Genomic DNA, 18,947 nt, shown 5'->3' on the forward strand with positions numbered 1-18,947 from the left:
CATTTTCAGAACTCAACGTAAACAAGGAAGCATCTTAGTCTCTCCAGTCATTTACTATTGGTAAAAGGCTGCAATGATTGCACTCAAATGTAATTACAAGGTTGTCTTAATTTCTCTTTTGTTTGTTTCGTCTCGTGAAAAATTGGAAACTTGCAAGAAGTATAGGTAGGATTGTTGATCATGGCGGTGGTGATGATGTGGGCCACACGATCTTCCCTAGACTACAATCTTGCTGCCAAGGTGGGTCGGTTTGATTTCCCTTTGGCCGATAAAAAATTCTGATGACTCCCCGTGTTTCCCGTTCATTTTTTTACTGTGTTATCACCTGATCAACATTTTAATACCACTTGTCATATAATTTAAACAACTTTTAGTACTTTAAAGATCCTTCATTCTTGGTTAATTACCATGATTACTAAAACTAGCTTACATTAATTAATTCTCTTGGGGTTATTTTGGAATTTGGACAGCTTAAAATAGTGAGCCGCACGATTAGGTAAGTTAAGTCGTTCGACTTTACGGATATAAATTCTTTATTTTGCTTTATTTTTTTTATAATTTTACATTAATAAAAAATTATAATTCTTAAATCCAAAATTATAAATTATAAATTTTAAACTTTAATATGTATGACAAATTTATTCAATACTTGATATAAAATTATAAAAAATACATGAAACGAGATATCAAATGAAAATAAAATTTTTTTATTATGACCTTACACTTACCAAAATAAACAAAAAGAAGATTAAAAAAATTAAGTCAATTAGTTAAGTCTTTTACTAATCCATGTGGTCTAATTGACGGGAAATTTCTACCTAAAAGTTACCATCTACTAGAATAAAGTTAACCTTTAAGACTTTATATGTTGAATTAATCAACAATTCCACATATATAATCATTCTCATTATTTTTTTTAGAACCTAATCATTCTCATTATTTTAAATTTTAATGATACAATTTTATAAAAAAAAAATGAAATTGAAATCATTATGATTGGGTGATTAAGATTGATATTTCCAATTCGCTTAATTTTATTTCTTGTTACTATAAGATAGTTTTTTCGAGTCTTAATTTTAAGACTCTTAATTCTAAATTTCAGATAGAATAATGATTGATATTGAAATTGGGGTTGTAATTAAACAAGTTATATAGTCTTAAATCTTAAGAGAGCAGCTAAAACTATGGATAAAAGTTAGACCCGAAAGCATATGAAATTTCAATGATATGATATGATATGATCATAGTATTACTTTTTAAGTTTTGTAACACAAAAATGAAAAAGGAAAAAACGGATAACATTGTTATGCTTTCATAGAAAAGCAAGTCAACGAGGGTATTGACATTTGAGTAAAATGTATGGTATGGCGTCGTTTTGATGAAGTAAAGAAGTCGGGGGCTTCTTTTTCTTTGGGACCTCTCGATCCTTTTCAACTTTGCTCCGATATCTCTTTTTTGCTTTGTTGCTCCTCCCTTGAAATGTAAGAAAGCTGCCGACATTGTTTTATTTTACTGCAATCTGTGTTTAATATAACAAATTAATCAATATTGGAATATATATTAATGTTGAAAAATAAGTAAATTTCTTCAGCTTTTAGCCCAAAAAGAAAAAGAAATTAAATTATATGGACCAAGGGCAAGAAGTTTGCCTTTGTTGGAGAAAAGAATTAACACATTTTGCTTTCTTCTTCTACCCCTTTTTGTAAATTACGGGTCTTTGTCTTGAAGATGCGCATGGCTAACAATGGAGGATACTAATTCATTATTTATTATTGAAATGGAAGCTTTGGTTCAGCCTAAAATTACTTATTATTATGCTTACAATTTAATTGGACTTTGTCGGATTGAAGTGGGGAACCCACTTGATACACACATTTATATGTTTCTCTAATCCAGTGGTTGGTTAACACATGTGGCTGGCATTAATGCTCATCAGCATTGAGATATGCTCCTGATCTTATTTCCTTTTTTGTTTTATTTGTTTTTTTTTTCTTTTTACAACCAATTGAGGGCATTCAGCCAGCAATTTCCCTTGAGCATCAAGTCTTCTGAATCTCATTATTGAACTTTGCTCAAAATCTGGCCAAAAGCGTGTGATAAAAAACCCTTTTGGGGTTCATCCAAGCCTATGCTCAAACTTTTTAAATGATTATAGAAATGGAAAATTTGATAGAAGTGAAAGGATAAGCCTGGGACACAATGAGCTAAAGTTTCTGTCTGGTTTGAAAGCTGACTAACTAGTCTTTAATTATCTCAACCCATATGACCAGCAATTATAGTTTGTACTTGTATTAGAGACTCATTGAATTGAGACTTTTTTTTTTTTTTAGTTTTATTTTATTTAATCTCTCTTTGGATCATCACTTTCAAATGAAAAACTGTAAAAATTTAAAAAAATTCATATATACATACAACAATTTCTGTGTGTGATGATTTTTTTTTGTATAAATAAAAATAATGATAAATTTCGAATTATATAATAAAAGATAGCATTTCATAATTTCACCCATCTCATTTTGGAATTTGACTTCCAACTCTTTATTCTACAGTCTTAAATTTTGAAGATATAGAATGGTTTCATCTGTACCAACACTTTGAGCTTCTTAGAGTGGAATAATAGTGCAGCTTTAAGAGGGGTAGTTTTGGTGGTAGAGTGATGGCAATGACCCACAGAGGGGGTCTGCCTTGCTCAGGCTCAGTTTATATAATTACTGCTTTGGATTATAAGGAAGGTAAAGACGGAAGAATCTATAAAGTAATGTTGAAAGCAGTGCATAATTGTGGGGGGATGGGTGACTGATGGTCAAGTCCCAGATGCCAGCTAATCTGCTATGAATATAGGTTTTGGCTCTTATACTAAGCTGCAATACTTCAAGCTACTCGTTGCCTTTCTAGTTGTCTGCTCCTTTTTCTTTAAATGCAACTTTTATTACCATCTTTTTGGTAGTTAATTTTGAACGAACTTTCATTCTCAATAATGTCATTTATGTTTGTTCAACTTTGACCTCCATAATTAGAATGGACACTGGAGGGCACCCAGCCGAAAACCTAACCACATTGGACATAAGGTTATATGTCTGAAGCAGACTCCTTAGCCCACAAACCAAGCCAGCTGAGCAGCGTAAGCCTAAGCCCATCAGGGTTTCACTTCCTTACGGGGCCTTTGATCATTGAACTGCGACAAGCCCAATCCAAGTCTAGGCAGAGAAAAGACAAATTATAGAGAAAGAAAAAAAAGGAAAGGAATCCAGAATCCGTTTTTCTGTTAATCCAATCAGTACACGTGTCAAATCTCTGACCAAACCCCATAAATATCCCTCCCGTTCTCTCTCTCCAAAAAACCTTTGAAAAATCTTTGTCCCTTCCTCTCTCTCAGTGAAGTGGTGAACGGTTGCCATGAGCTCCGGAGCTCTCCTCTTCTCTCCAAATTTCCCCAAATCCCCACCCGACATTATCTCCACCCGGAACAAGCCCAACCGGGCGCGATCCCTTTTCCGGGTTTGGGTCAATTCCCCCCATGGCTCTCTCTTTTTCCGTGTTTTAGTTAGTGATAGCTCAAGTGATAGAAGGAGAAGAAGAAGCGGGAAAGTGTTTGCAGACGTAAGAGAAATCCCCGAATCGATAAGAGAACCGGTTAAGCTTGGGGAACGATTAAATGATGTCGTTTTGAATGAGGAGGATTTTGACAGTTCGGTTCCTTGGTGGGAGCAGTTCCCCAAGCGTTGGGTTATAGTTATTTTGTGTTTCTCAGCCTTCTTGCTGTGCAATATGGATAGGGTAAGCCTTACTTTTAAGTTGGTTTTCCTTTCTTTGCTTCTTGATAAAAAAAAGAAAGCACTTCTTTTGAAGAGCTTTGAAAATGACCGTTAGTTTTATAGCTATAATTAGCAATAGTAGTTAAATTCAGTTAAACTTTTGTTATTCTTTGAATTATCAACTTTGAACAGATTTTGTTTGGCAGGTAAATATGAGCATTGCTATACTTCCCATGTCAGCTGAATTCAATTGGAACCCAGCAACTGTTGGTCTAATACAGTCATCTTTTTTTTGGGGTTATCTACTTACTCAGGTAATAAATTCTTTCTTTCTTTTCCTTTTTTTAATGGTCTGGTCATGATATGAAATTTTTGTTTCTGTTAATCTAAAGGATAAATTTTTGTTGGTTTTTCTTGCTAATTTAGTTGTAGTTAATGACAGATTGCTGGTGGCATATGGGCAGACACTGTAGGTGGCAAGTCGGTGTTAGGATTTGGGGTAATATGGTGGTCCATTGCTACAGCTCTTACTCCTGTTGCTGCTAAAATTGGTTTGCCATTCCTACTTGTCGTTCGTGCATTCATGGGAATTGGCGAGGTTGGTTCTTTTATCAGTATTCTACCCAAAAAGCAAATTAATTCAACAGCTTTTAAGACTCAAGAATAGTTTGAAATTTTATCTTAGAAAACTACAAATATTGTCACTGTACAAGGCCAAAGTATTGACTTAGTTTGATTTTGTTTTCAGGGTGTTGCTATGCCTGCCATGAATAATATTCTGTCCAGGTGGGTTCCTGTTGCCGAAAGGAGTAGATCACTAGCATTGGTGTATAGTGGAATGTATCTTGGCTCAGTTACTGGCCTTGCTTTTTCACCATTCTTGATTCATCAGTTTGGATGGCCATCAGTGTTTTACTCCTTCGGTTCTCTAGGGACAGTCTGGTTTGGTATATGGCTAAATAAGGTAATATTGCTCCCCATATTCGTGGTATTGATTGACATGTTTCTTTTCAAAGATTCTAAATTTGCTCTCATTCTAAACAAATTAGTATTATATGGAAATGAAGCACTCATATTTTGAATGATCTTAAGTTTTAGTGTAGATTTTTTGGATGAAGGCTTCAGTTGTTTGTCAACAAGCAAATTCTGATAGCGATAGAAGTGTTTGATTTTATTCAAAAATATCTTCCAAATGTAATATTTTTTTCTTCTTTTTTCTGTAGGCTCATAGTTCACCTCTTGAGGATCCTCAACTTCGGCCCCAGGAGAAGAAGCTTATTGTTACTAACAATATTACCAACAAGCCAGTTAAAACAATACCTTGGAGGTTAATCTTGTCGAAACCACCTGTATTGGCCCTAATAGTGTCTCATTTCTGTCACAATTGGGGAACATTTATTCTTTTGACATGGATGCCAACATACTATAATCAAGTAAGTCATTTCATCCCTGAATGCACACTGCTCTATTATTCTTGCAACCATAGCATTCAAAATGCTTAGTAAGCATCCTAAGTGTGGAAGAGTCAACAGAAACCGTAGATATTAAGTTCCTGGCAAACTATGGAAGTGAAATGTCCTGCACTGTCCCCTTATTTTGATAGCCAATGCCAATTTTTCATATTGGAAAATAATGCGCTTTTTAATAGTTAAGGCAACTGTTATAACTCATCAGTTGGCTAAGAATCTAGCTGATGAGTTCTGGCATTGTTATGTCTGAATTTGGATGATTCAGGACCATTTTCCCAAATTGTTGAAGTCTACTACCATTCTTCCTTGACTACATTGTGGCTTGTTGTTGACCTTGTTTCACCCTCACCCAAAAACATTTTTTCTTTCTCTGTTTCCACTTTTTAAAACTTGAAGCATTCACATGGTTATGTTCGGAGGCTTGTTCTAACAGTTGTTAAAAATGTTTCTCCTTCCCGTCATAGTATTAAGAATTTATTTTTGTTATACATCCATAGGTCCTGAAGTTCAATCTCACAGAATCTGGGCTCTTCTGTGTTTTGCCCTGGCTTACAATGGCTTTTTCTGCGAATCTTGGAGGGTGGATTGCAGATACACTTGTGAGCAAAGGTTTATCCGTGACCACTGTTCGCAAGGTACTCTTAGTTTTCATTTTCCTTAAAAAAATTCTTAGAATGGCTGTTTTGCATTTTCATTGTTCTTTAATTATGCAATTTTCTCTAAATATGCTTTCCTTCATATATACATTTATCAAGAGTGATGCACATGATGATTTTTTAAGTTCAATGCGCTAACAACTTTGGTAAAGTTACAAATTCAATTCTCTCTTTCTCATGTCTCCTAGTGTATGTGCATATGTGCTCTTTCATCTTCTTCTTCCAAGTTCTCTGTTGCTAATGCTAAGTTGAATTTCTAAATTGAACAGTCTGTTTAAGTTTACTGAATATATCTTACTATGCATTACAGATCATGCAATCAATTGGATTTCTTGGCCCTGCTTTCTTCCTAACTCAGCTGAGCCATGTCAATTCTCCTGCTATGGCTGTTTTGTGTATGGCATGCAGTCAGGTTTGCTTCTTTCAACACTTTGAAACATAAAATCAGTATACGTCTAGCGCCAGTTAACATACCTTCTTTTGTACTCAAACTTCCACTTAATCACGGTAGCTGAGTTACTCTACCAACAATGTTTTAATTGGTGGAAAAGATATTATATAGTGGGTGATCAGACCCCTCTCTCGAATTTTCTCTTCATTACTGAGTTTTGTCTGATGTCAAGGTTTATGACTTCTAGAATTTTAGATAGTTTGTAAATATTAAGTATAAAAAAAAAATGCAAAGTCGGGTATTTTTGTAAAATTCTTCTCTGTCCTATGTAAGTATGCTTATGGAGTCAGAAAATTCAGTCGATGCAATTGGCACAGCTAATTCTAGTTTTGTTATCTTGAATAGGGAACAGATGCATTTTCACAGTCTGGCCTGTATTCAAATCATCAAGATATTGCTCCTCGATATTCCGTAAGTTTTTAGTTCTTTCAGTTTGTTCTACAAAGCGTACTTCAATATAAAAGGAAGCTTAGAGTGATGAAGGGTGGCAAAATTTTGATTTGTGCTAATAATGCTTCACCTAACCACCGGTGTTTGTTGTAATAGCATTTGACATGAGCGGGTTATACTGGACTGCTGATATTGCTTCTCTTCTTAACCTTGTTTGGAGAAGTGATGGTTTTCCCTTTTTTATTTTCTATTTATTCTCTGCAGGGGGTATTACTTGGTTTATCCAACACTGCTGGAGTACTGGCAGGGGTGTTTGGAACTGCAGCAACTGGTTACATTCTGCAACATGGTAAGAAGTCATTCCTTGATTTTTTTCGAGTGGTAATTAGCTAAATAGAAATATATGTTAGACCAGTTGAAACTAAATTGAAAATCAAATTTGATTCCTGGCTTATATTTATGAACAAGAGAAATGTGCCCAATTGAACTGAATCATGGCCTAAGGAATACAATTTGCTGAAAAAATTTTAACTCACCTTTGGCTGTGGAAAGTTACCTACAGGTGACATCGGAGAATAAGCCAAGTGGGTGGAGTTGCTCCTACTTAATAACTTTGCCCTCATGTTTGGTTGAGTTGATCAATTTCATTTAAAACATTCATCATGCTGTATTTAGAAAGAGAATGAGAAAATAAAAATGTCTTTGTCGAAAAACAGTGGGTTGGTTCGAATTTCAGGACACTTCCATCCAAAGCCTTCCTAATATGGTGGCTATAGAATCCTGGTCCATGTGTATTAGCCTGTAGCACTTCATCTAGATTCAAGATCGCCCACAAAATCCTATGATTTCATTTCCCCCTATTCCCCCATAATTGAATCTTTACACAATTGCTGATTCTTGGGCATTTTCCTTTATATTGAACATTCTCAGGTTCTTGGGATGATGTGTTCAAGGTTTCAGTTGGGCTATACTTGGTTGGAACTGTGGTTTGGAACCTCTTTTCAACTGGTGAGAAAATACTGGACTGACTCTCGGATATTCAGATGTTTAGCATGGGGCATTCAAGCCCCCACGTGCCTGAGCTATTTGAGAGAGTTCAATTGATTGAATGAAGACAAAAGATGAAAAAGCATGAGTCAAATTTTGGAGGAAAGGACTTGAGCTAGTGGCCATATTTTCTTAATGCCAGGGAAGGAGACCCAAAATTTGAAATCCAAAATTGTCAATGGCTCTACTATTGCAATTGTTGCAAGAGGTCTCGTTGGAGGAAGAATTTATTTGTATGGTAAACACACCACAGCCTGTAATCCTGTAAATGCTATATTTAATCCTTAACAAATCAGTATGTAATTTCATTGCCTTTTTTCTCTCAAACACGTTGTTTTTTTGGTAGGATCTCTCAATCACTTGGACAGAAGTGATTATGTACCACACATACACACATGCACAAATACAGGCGCGCACACACACACACACACACATACACATATGTAAAACATGAAGAAAGTAAAATCTTTAATCCCTTAGGTTGGACTTTGTGATTTGTAAATGCTGAAAATTGAGAGTATAACTTTTATTGAAATTATAAAATAAGCATATGAAAACCCATATCAACTGATACGGAATATAAACATCACAAAGACATTGCTCTTTTGAATGACTAAGTGTACCCTTAAGCAACTGTAATCAAATTCAACAACCCAAACAAACATTGTATGAAATTGTGAAGTAAAAACAAATCAAACTATATACCACCCAAAGCCCAATTGGACCCCCATGCCTTAATTTCCTGTATATCCCATAAGAGCAAATACACAGTTGAGTTGAGAGAGCGAAATGTACCCAGATGTCACAAATCTTATGCTAGTATACGGGGCTGCAAGTAAACGCGAAGACCATCCTTCATGAACAGAGTGAGAGACATCTTTTGCTCAACCCTGTGTCCCGGAACCAGCGAGAGCCGGTAACGCAGCAGAACTGCTGAGGCCGCAGACTTCATTTGCAAGTAAGCCAAATCTTTCCCCAAACAAGTCCTTGGTCCAGCGTTGAATGCCACAAACTTGTAAGCATCCTTTGGTGGATCGAACTTGTTGCCTTCTGCAGATAGCCACCTTTCAGGCCTAAACTCCATGCAATCTTCTCCCCATATAGTCTTCATTCTTCCAACTGAATATATCGAATATGTCACAGTTGAGCCCGCGGGCACGAACGTGCCATCCGGTAAGACATCGTCTTGGACAACGTACTTGAAGTCCTGAGGGACTGAGGGGTACAAGCGCAGTGTTTCAGCTAATGCTGCTTTCAGATATATCAATCTGTCTGCTTCATCAAACACCAGAGGTTCTTCAAGCCATTTTTTGCGGTCTTGACCACGCGTGTCACAGAGAACCGTTGATATCTCGTTGATGATCTTTTGTTCAATCTCTGGATGGTTCATGATGAGCCAGAAGAACCAGCTGAGGGCTACGGAAGAGGTGTCCCGGCCAGCGAGGACAAAGTTTAGAGCAATTCGTTGGAGAACAGCGCTTGTAAAGAGATTGCCCTCAGCATCTCTTTTCTTCATAAAACGGGACAGTAAATCATCTGACGGAGATTCTTTTCGCGCTTCAATGGCATCGTTCATGTAGTTTTCAACGATTTGGAGGCTACTCTTTAATCTTCTCTCTGCTCCAATCCCCAAGATCTTCTCCAATCTCCATAGTAAACCAGGGTAAAGAAGCCTATAGAGAGTTGCTTCAGTGGCTGTGTCAAAAGCCATAGCAAATGGATTTTCAGGTAAGTCAGGAGAGAGTGTTTCTGGATCTTTACCGAAGGTAAGGCCACAAATGTTGTCAAAGGTTAAGCGAAGCAACAACTCTTGCAAGTCTACCCATTTCTTCTCATTGGATGCTTTGTCTAAAATACACCATAGACGATTCTTGATAGTTCTATTTACCCACCGAGCCATGGCTTGCCTGAGTGTCCGGGTTGTGAACTCAAGTGCTGCTGTTTTCCTTTGAATGAGCCATGTCTCTCCATCGCTATTGAAGATCCCTTGCCCCAAAAGATCATGAAATGCAGCTTGCCAGTGAGGCCCTTTCGGGTAGTTATCGAACCGCGTGCGGAGAATGTGCTCGATGTTTTTGGGGTGACAAGTGACGGTGTAGAACCCTTGCTTCCGAGCCAAGCAAGGAAGAGCAATCGTACAGGTTTGATAGGTTGCTGAGCCACCTGTTGCTCGAAGGTTACTAGCAATCCAATCATGGATTCTCCCCCGGTTCATGACAAGATATGGTAGGCTACCGACTATCGGCCATACTCTTGGACCGGTTAACCTCCTGACTAGGAGATGGAACCAGAGTGCGTAAGCAAATATAGCAGCAGCTAGGCTGAAGACAAATGTAAGGGTCTCCATGGGAATCAGAGAAAGTTGGTGCTAATCAAGGTCTAATATTATTACACTAGACAGTTTAATTTTGAGAGAGATTGATAACAATGGAGTTATATATAAAGTGATAAAATGAGAAAGGTTTAGGAAGAGTAGTTAGGAAATTTGAGTCCAAGGACAGGTCGCTGTTGGGTTGATAGGAACTATGAGAGAGAATTTACACGAAATTAAGCCATGGCAAGCTTTTTCAGTAGGTGCCAAAGACTTGCACTTGCTGTCATTAACTAAGACGTGTCCTTATGATTTATCAACTCAACTCTAATTGGTTAACTTTGCACTCTAATTAATCTATTTCATTCAATTGCCAGCCGGACTCTTAAACTTCTGGAAGAACTGCTATTTCAAATATGTCAGCAGAGGGTGTGTCTTTTGAATATCAGCATCGTATGATAGGAATAGTAATTAATCATGCCAATTAACCTTCAATATAGGCAAATGAATTAACAGTTAATTTAGAGATGAATATATTAATTAGTTTTAATCATGTATAATGACTACAGGTGTTAATATTTAGAAATTAACAATTCAGTGTTGTGTTATGTGTTATGATTTCAAAAGGAAATTGTGAATCTCACATCAATAGTGTATTAAAGTATGATTGAGTATTTAAATATTTACATCATCTTCATTTTGTAAGGTGCTGATTGTGAGATGAAATTATGAGACTCAATGAATTAAAATGGATAATACAAATTAGTGTGGATTGTGATAATATAAATCTCTTGTGGCTTATTTTTCTATGTTCCAAAACCTCTTACCTGACCTGTCAACGGATATCATCAAATGTGTACAATGGAAATTTCACATGAAATATAGAGAACACTTCTTTGGGGGGCTAATGCACTTTCTTGAATGTACGTTTGATAAAGAAAGTTAAGCCAATTGTTTTCCACAAAACCAACTGTTCACTATTTTACTTTTCTTGGAATCCTTGGTGACCCTATTCCAAAGAAAAAGAGAAAGAGAAGTGGTTAGAGACAGTTTACCCGCATTGAGAAAATGGGTTCTTGGTTACAAAGCCTAGAGATAAAAGCCAAGTCTAAAAGCACATGTTAAAAGAAAACCCAAGCTACAATTTGACTCCCTTTGAGTGAGTAGTTTCAAGAGAGGGGAAACTTTAAGAGAAAGAAATGTAAGGGCCTAAACGTTTCCTCTTTTTAACCCTTTTGCTTGAGGAACAGGTCATCATACCAAACGCCTTGATGTTTTCTTTTTCAGGGATTTTTACGTGATAATTAAATTTGTGAGTCAAATGCCATCGACTTTTGCTTTGTTATTTTAATGCTGTTTGTATTGTTCACGTCTATTTATTCTTGTCTAAGCTTACTGGTCTTTCAACAACAATCACAACTATACCCAATGAGTGCAGCCGATGTTGCACCATGACAAATTGTTTTGTTTTCTTTCATATATGCCACTTCATGCACTGCGAAGAGGGAACTAGGCATTTGTTTTATGGATTAGCTGAAAAATATGACATCTTGGCTAGCTGATAGTTATACCCTTTAAATCACTGATGATCCCATTATATATCTAGTATATATATATATATATACAGAAACTATGTCACATTGGTGTAATCACTGTCAATAATTTTACAACCAATTAATTAGTTGGTTAACGACCTTGTGATAAATATATATATATATATATATATATATATATATATATATATATAAAACTTTGTGTTATATTATATATTACTTCCCTGCAACTTTTGGATAAAAGATGCAGAAGCTCAATTAGCTGGTGGGATTAATAGAGCAAGTTTCAGTTAAAAATTATGGGAGTTGACAATCAGATTTATTCTTGTTTGATATCTCATATATATATATATATATATATATATATATATATATCCCTTGTGTTAGTTGTTCCAAGTAATGTTCCTCAATCCTCCATATTTCGAATTTGTTTCAGATCAGACATGTAGTAGAAATCCATCCAATGAAAATTCTAATTCCAGTGGAATAGGCTATATATATACTACATTACCAATTTTATGCTTTATTGTTCCGTCTTTGTTTATATCCAACACATATTCGATAGATATAAATATAAAGATTTGATTTTCTAAATATATAAAAACCTAAACGTATTCAAATTGAATACAAAATCGTATCTGAAATTGGGTAAGTTATTCAAATCTTAAGTTATAGAAACATTCATTCGGAAAGAATTATTAAGGTACTTAGTTCTTAATTAGGACTAATCACTTGATTAAGCATAATTGGCCGTTGCCCTCCCAACAAAATAGGCCACTTGATTTAGTAATAAAACTTTGGATTAAACTCCCTTTGTCATGGACCCTAATAAGAGGCAGTGGCGGATTACAAAGTTCTTTTAAGTCAGAATTTGGTTAACCACCGTGTTTGTATTTTCTTTATTGTATAAGAGATGAGGCATGAACACATGGGGGATTAATTAATTTCATAATCTTTTAAGGATGGGGCTTTAAATTAACGTACAGGTATCTTCTTCCTTTCTTTTGTGTGAAGTATCATCAAAAAGCAAATATGTACTGTGCTTCCAATCTTGGAAACATGATTAATTTTCTCTTCTATTATTTTTGATGTCTAATTTTGACTATAGTAGTACACGTGGCAAGTGACGTGGTAAACACGATACAAAAGGTGACATAGTAATACAGGTGTCAAAACATGTGACAAGTGATTTGATGAAACATGACATAAAAGATGACATGACAAAACACGATATAAAAGATATGACATGACAAAATACACGACAAGTGACGATACAAAATACGTTATAAACAAATGATGTAACGAAATATGCCGCTAAAAGATAATGTAACAGAACACATATTTCATCAACAGATGATGTAACAAAATACATCATAGAAAGTTGACACACAAATGATGTTATAAGGACATGTGATAGTTAGTGTTAGATATATTGTAACGATAAAAGACGTCAATACATGAACAACTAGTACGTGAAACAAAAGAGAAAAATTTTAATGTATATAAAACTAATCCTATTCATAATTTAACCCTAACTAATTAATTCTATATTGTAAGATAACTCTAACTAAACAATTTATATAATTATTTTAACAAAATTGATAAAAATCTTTATAACTCATAAGTTCATTCACCATCTCTTTATGACGTAACATGATAATATTTCTACCCAACTCATAGATTTGTGAAAATACTAACTCTAGGAACATATCAGCCTTGTTTGGCGGTGAGGTCCGTTTGGACTCCGATTTAGGTTGGTTGCAGATCTATGGGGCTGAAGCCCACATCAAAACGACTAAGGAACAAAAGTGATTTGGGCTTTGTAAAAGGCGATTTCCATTTGTTCCACTGGCTAGAGGGCTCAGGCCCACATCAAAACGGCCATGAAAGAGAAATGATGTTGGGTTTTTGTACGGAAGGTTGGAAAAGTGCATAGGTTAGCATTTAGCCACGTATCAAGTCCTATATCCATACCTGCTAAGATCAGCTCTCATCCCTTATTTTTCCTCCCCTGAAAAATTGGAAAATCACAGAAACAAAAAAGAATTAAAATAAAATAAAGTAATAAAAACCATTAAAAATCAAGCAATGAAGATAAGACACTTGTGGAGAGCTCGTGGTACAAACACTCCCAAGTTCTTCCCACTCATCATCTCAAAAGCCATCCAACGGTCCAAAATTCACTGCAAACACTATCCCCATAAAATATATTTCCACTATACATAATCTACCTAGCTCCAGCATCATTTCAAAAGAACAAGGGAAGAAAACTTGTCTAAGCTTAAGTGACAATGGCTTCTCTGCTAATTTCCTTTGCTCCTTCAACTACAAGGGTTTTCGCAGCAACAGCGGCAAAAGGTGCCGGTGGAAGCAAAGAAGAGAAAGGGCTTTTTGATTGGATTCTTGGGCAATTGCAGAAGGAGGAGCAGTTCTATGAAACTGATCCCATCCTCCAGAAAGTTGAAGGAAAGAATGGTGATGGCACTAGCAGTGGCCGCAAGAACTCTGTTTCTGTCCCACAGAAGAAGAAGGGTGGTGGCTTTGGGGGACTTTTCGCCAAGAAATGAAGTATAATCCGATCATCTGGGGGTCTCATTGGTTTGGAATTATTCCCGTTTTGTATCTTGTACTCTTGGAACCTTACTTGATTCTTGAACACTAAGCTGTTATTAATTTCCTTAAATGCACACTACCTTTTTCTCAATATATTCTATTAAATTATGAATTCATTTGAAGTTAGATGTTTGGATTAACTGATTCTTGGTAAGTTCACTGTTAAGAAATTAAAAATACTACCCAATAAACGAGAGTAAAGTGGCAGGCTGAGTTTTTTTACGAAAGGCTCATCACAGTTTAGGTTGTGAATTTATGTGCTTGTCTGCTTTAAAACCTTGGAATAAAACAAGGAACGTGAATAGCATATTTGATATACCGTATCTGATAAATTTGTCTGCAAAACAAAGTGAACTGTATACGGCAACATTTCATGCAACAGTGATTAAACAGAAACTGGCTCCGTCTGTTGTATTGTTTTTTTTTGGAGAATGCAACTGTTAATTTTCTGTATGTGATTGAGAAATATCATGCATTAGCTCACTATCTGTTGACACGTTGTCTTAACATTTCTGTAGTCGTCGCAGAGGTGAAGGTGACAGCTTCTAATGCATGAACCTGACAAAACCTAAAGACAATGAACTTCATATCTGGTAGAAGTTTAACATTTGTATAGACGAAGTTACAATAAATTAGAGTAGGAGAAACAGCCAGATCAGGCACTGGTTCGAGGTATTAAATAGAATAATTCTAGCCAATGGGAAATGGCAGATGCATGTCTGGATCAGCATCCAAGCAGATAGACAAGATTAGGTCAAAAATAAATCATGGTTTGCTCTCTTTCTGAGTAATTCTTTATTTTTCTTTCAATCTTAAATAATTGACAAGCTATTTAGGCAACTGCGAACATTGAACAAACAAAGATTTGTTAGGATCTTGTTATATTCAATTACATCTAGTACCTAACTCATTTCTGTCAGAGTGGACACAGTTAAACATCGGATTAGCTGGCATCTTGCTTTAAGGGACTATTTGTTTCAGAACAAGGCCAGTTCAAGCTAAAGAAACACAGTGTATGGCATAATAGAGAAGGATGTGAAATCCAAATTCCAACAAGACCTTGTTTAATCACAGGGTTCAAATCAAGCTTTGGTAGCGGACAGGATGGATAATGGATGATTGTCGTGTGCCAATTGACAAACAATAAGGACGAATGTCACACTATTGGCATGTCAATTTTGGTCTTGCCCTGAAGAAAGCTAGGCATGCTCGGCCAATTCTATGTCAAAAAGCTAAGAATTCTATTGCACACGCCCGATTTGGAAAACAATATCATGTGACTGCTTCAAGTAAAGTCCTCAACAGTCTGTTGTGGTTTTCGTCCTCTTTGAAAGTCGCAATAACTTTACTAGAAACTTTTTTGGTAGAAATGTGCTCATATTCACCTCGGGAAATGTAAAAACATATAGATTGAAGAACAAGATATACACCTATGTCAAGGCTAGAAATGGACTGATATGGAAACCTATGAAACAAAGCAAGTTAGCTGGTAAGCCCCGTCGGAGATATGCATCCCAACAGAATGTCCGGTAGGAGAAATGAATCCGAAAGGATAACATAAGATAGTCTTTCATAGGCAAACTAAGTAATGCTTTACTTTCTTCATCTAAAGAAAAAGACAATGTACATATAAGCTACTACCATGCTTAATATTTTCAGCAAACTATTTTATGACCAAATATTACCATTAACTACAGAGCTCAATGAGAATTAGCAGAAACAGAATTTGATCTAGGCAAAGAAGCAGAAGAGTTGATAAATTCGATGCAGTCCTCGATGGCAGCACTCCTATGAGAATCAACAGGAGTTACAAATGGCTTTGATCTTCCTGATGAAGAAGAAACCTTAGGAGAAGGCCTAATTCTCATTGACACCACATGCAAACCTTTTGCCACTTTCCCACCGAGATGCTTGAGAAATCTTACCGGTGAAAACTTAGATCTTTTACACAGCATGAAGCCACAACTCCTGGTGACTCCCCTGTTCCCAGCAGCCTTGTTATCGGACTTCTGCATAACAGAAGCATTTACCTTGTTGTTTCCCTTTTTCCTACTCACTTTGTTGCTCCCTTTAGTTGACATCTTCTGCATTTAGCTGACCTTTGAGAGAGAGAGAGAGAGAGAGAGAGAGAGAGAGAGAGAGAGATGGAGGTAGGGAGTTGCAGTAGGGGCAACAACTGAAGTCGCAGTGGATGGAAAATGAGGTGTGGATGGATGGGAGGGCTTGACAAATAAAAAAGGAGAGAATGCTGAAACAGTGGGCTAAAAAAGTTCAAGGCAAGGAGGGAAAAGTAATTAAAAAGAAAACAGAAAAATAAAAAAGTTATGATTAAATATAAGCCCACACTTCACACACTTATGTAAACTGAAAACAGTGTGATGTGGTTTTTGTAATCAAACCCAAATCATGGACTTACCTTGGGTAACTTTTCTTACAAGGGATTCTATCTGTAGTATGCTTTCTTCTCTTTTACATACCCTGCAATGCAAAGCATGATGATGTACGATCAAAGATAAAGAAATAAAGACTAAACGCCATTCAAGCAAAATAATAAATAATATTTCAACCAGCATCTGAATTTGAGTTTGTAATCACTCGGGCTGGGGCAAATTTGAGTTAAGAGAGAAGGGTTTAGGTTGCCACTTACTCTTTGGCTCAACTGTGAGAGGGTGTTTGGTCTAAGTTTCAAGACTTGCTTCTCTCTTTCTTATACAAAAGAAAAACCTAGTTGATTGCATTGTGTGGATTGATGTCATTAAGGGTCTCATACAAATTTTGCTATGGATCTTGGGCATGTATCAGGCGTCTGTTGTCAGGCAAAAACTTTTGGCAAAAGGGGGAGAAATGTCAACACTATCAGCTGGTTGCAAATGCATGTCAGGATCTCCAAAGCATTTAGCAAATGAATCAACTTACTCTTATGTCCATTTCTTTCTAACAACTTAAAGAATCCACCAGCATTTCGCATCCGAAATATATATATATATATAATGTTGTGTTATCATTCTTTTTTCGTTTTCAGAACGCTTGACATCATGACTAAGTTAGAAAGATGCCCCTCTCTGCAAGGCTACAAACGAAAGACGAAATGCTATCATTGTCTTCAGAATTTGGTGGGGACCTCGAATTCTCATGTACACACGAGGGGCTATAGACTAGTACCAATATCAAAATCATATGTATCACAAAAAGATGCTCAAAGAAGTTGGCAAGAAGCCTTTAGAGAGGAGGAATAGGATAAAAAAAATAAAACAAGGCATAGTTTTCTTTGATTTCTCCCAGTGCTCTCTTCATTTGGAATCTCTAAAGCAGAGGGTCCAGTGAGAGCCGATCTAAGCTGAATATATATATATTCTGCTATTTTCATTAAGTTTAATCTCTCTCCTTTAGAAAAGAAGTTATAGATGAGGTAACCTTTCGGTAAAATCTGCTTTGATCATAAATAAGATCGAAGAACTTTTTGACTTTATCCTTTGATCATATTCAGTATGGAAGCCACAGATTCCCCTGCTTTTGCTTGCTCAGGAGAAAAGGGTTGGAGGTTGGTGTTTTCCATTTATTTGATTGACCAAAAAGTAAACAAAAATAAATGCCAAAGGTGGTTAGAAGTTAAAAGTAACAAGTCAGAGAAAACCAGGTAAGTTAAAGACATGCCGGTCTCAATTTCCTAACCTCTCCCCCAAATCTCAAGACTGGAGATAACTATTCATTAAGGCTAAAAACCAGATTAGTACAGGATAAATTATGATTAGACATGACAAAAGATGCAATGAATGATTAACCATGTAAAATTAGTATGTCTAAAAGCCAAAAGAAAAATTACAAATACAACTGTATCTGCACTCTGCGGTTGAGTAGTGATAAGTGTTTATTGGTATCAAAATCACAATCAATTGATAAAGTGGAAGAAATTTTCTTTTTTCAGTGCAAAAGTTGGATGACAAAAGCATCCATTGTACTAAAGATTACCAAGCCTGATTGAGTTCAAGACAAAGGACCTAAAATGACAGTCTACCAAATGGGTAAATGCTCTGCCGAAAGCTGGACTCACTCATAGATGCTTCCTACTCTGTTTTCTTTCAACCTTTTCACTGATATATGCTGTCTGGAGTTCAGAATTATCTAACTAAGCCAAGTTACTGCTAATTGCAGTATATTGATTCAAGTCATTCAGTTACCATGCATAAATAGTATTAGGTTATTTGTGAAGACTGAAGGAGCAGTGTTTTTGTTAGTGCTGAATGAAAAACTGAAAATCAAACCAAAATAAGCCAGCAATTCTTAGGCTAACTTGACACATGAATAGGAAGATCCTCTCAGGCTTTCTTAGTGATTACCAAACCAGGTTTACTCAAGAAGAGGTGTAGCTTTATCTAGAGATCGATGGTCATTTCTAAAAATCATGTGATGACAGAGAAAAAGAAGGTTCTTAACAGCTCAAACAAGTGAACAACAGTCTATGCTCATCCCAACTCTTTCCCTCTCCAACCACTTGCAATAAATCTAACTGTGCGGTAATTACTGCAACTACCAAATGCCAATAGACCAATGCTCAAGAACTCGAGGAAACCAGATCTCAACTGCTATGATTAAGATGACTAGAGGCTGAAAGTCCTCGTATTGGGGATTCTAGGTTAACCAGAAAAGGGCAGGCATATGAGTACACACATTAAAGACTCTAGCTGGATTTAAAACATATACC

General features: G+C 36.2%; 4 protein-coding genes across 4 annotated transcripts; 2 read left to right on the forward strand and 2 right to left on the reverse strand.

Annotated features, from left to right (window-relative positions):
* The first annotated feature begins 3,327 nt into the window (after positions 1 to 3,327).
* Positions 3,328 to 8,095, forward strand: PHT4;1 (phosphate transporter 4;1). Its single transcript, XM_018128119.2, has 10 exons — positions 3,328 to 3,777; positions 3,962 to 4,069; positions 4,198 to 4,353; positions 4,504 to 4,719; positions 4,979 to 5,188; positions 5,722 to 5,859; positions 6,191 to 6,292; positions 6,677 to 6,742; positions 6,986 to 7,070; positions 7,652 to 8,095. Exons 1-10 carry the CDS (start codon positions 3,397 to 3,399, stop codon positions 7,747 to 7,749), a joined length of 1,560 nt encoding a protein of 519 aa, XP_017983608.2. The 5' UTR covers positions 3,328 to 3,396; the 3' UTR covers positions 7,750 to 8,095.
* A 270-nt stretch (positions 8,096 to 8,365) lies between these two features.
* Positions 8,366 to 10,169, reverse strand: CYP86A1 (cytochrome P450, family 86, subfamily A, polypeptide 1). The gene has a single exon (XM_007016093.3). It carries the CDS (start codon positions 10,113 to 10,115, stop codon positions 8,580 to 8,582), a length of 1,536 nt encoding a protein of 511 aa, XP_007016155.3. The 5' UTR covers positions 10,116 to 10,169; the 3' UTR covers positions 8,366 to 8,579.
* A 3,636-nt stretch (positions 10,170 to 13,805) lies between these two features.
* On the forward strand, positions 13,806 to 14,336 carry LOC18590529 (thylakoid soluble phosphoprotein). Its single transcript, XM_007016094.3, has one exon. The coding sequence runs from the start codon at positions 13,924 to 13,926 to the stop codon at positions 14,197 to 14,199; it is 276 nt and encodes a 91-aa protein (XP_007016156.3). The 5' UTR covers positions 13,806 to 13,923; the 3' UTR covers positions 14,200 to 14,336.
* A 1,477-nt stretch (positions 14,337 to 15,813) lies between these two features.
* Positions 15,814 to 17,153, reverse strand: LOC148761037 (josephin protein-like protein). Its single transcript, XM_088809653.1, has 3 exons — positions 16,893 to 17,153; positions 16,662 to 16,723; positions 15,814 to 16,506 (listed from the first exon to the last, which is right to left on the reverse strand). The coding sequence occupies exon 3, from the start codon at positions 16,333 to 16,335 to the stop codon at positions 15,946 to 15,948; it is 390 nt and encodes a 129-aa protein (XP_088665779.1). The 5' UTR covers positions 16,336 to 16,506; positions 16,662 to 16,723; positions 16,893 to 17,153; the 3' UTR covers positions 15,814 to 15,945.
* Positions 17,154 to 18,947: the final 1,794 nt, after the last annotated feature.

This window comes from Theobroma cacao, chromosome 9, assembly GCF_053813885.1.
Source record: "Theobroma cacao isolate CCN51 chromosome 9, ASM5381388v1, whole genome shotgun sequence".
NCBI lineage: Eukaryota > Viridiplantae > Streptophyta > Magnoliopsida > Malvales > Malvaceae > Theobroma > Theobroma cacao.

Bases quoted from the DNA above. Each gene is read 5' to 3' on its own strand.
- LOC18590529 (XM_007016094.3), top strand. From the start codon at position 13,924: ATGGCTTCTCTGCTAATTTCCTTTGCTCCTTCAACTACAAGGGTTTTC.
- LOC148761037 (XM_088809653.1), bottom strand. From the start codon at position 16,335: ATGCAGAAGATGTCAACTAAAGGGAGCAACAAAGTGAGTAGGAAAAAG.
- CYP86A1 (XM_007016093.3), bottom strand. From the start codon at position 10,115: ATGGAGACCCTTACATTTGTCTTCAGCCTAGCTGCTGCTATATTTGCT.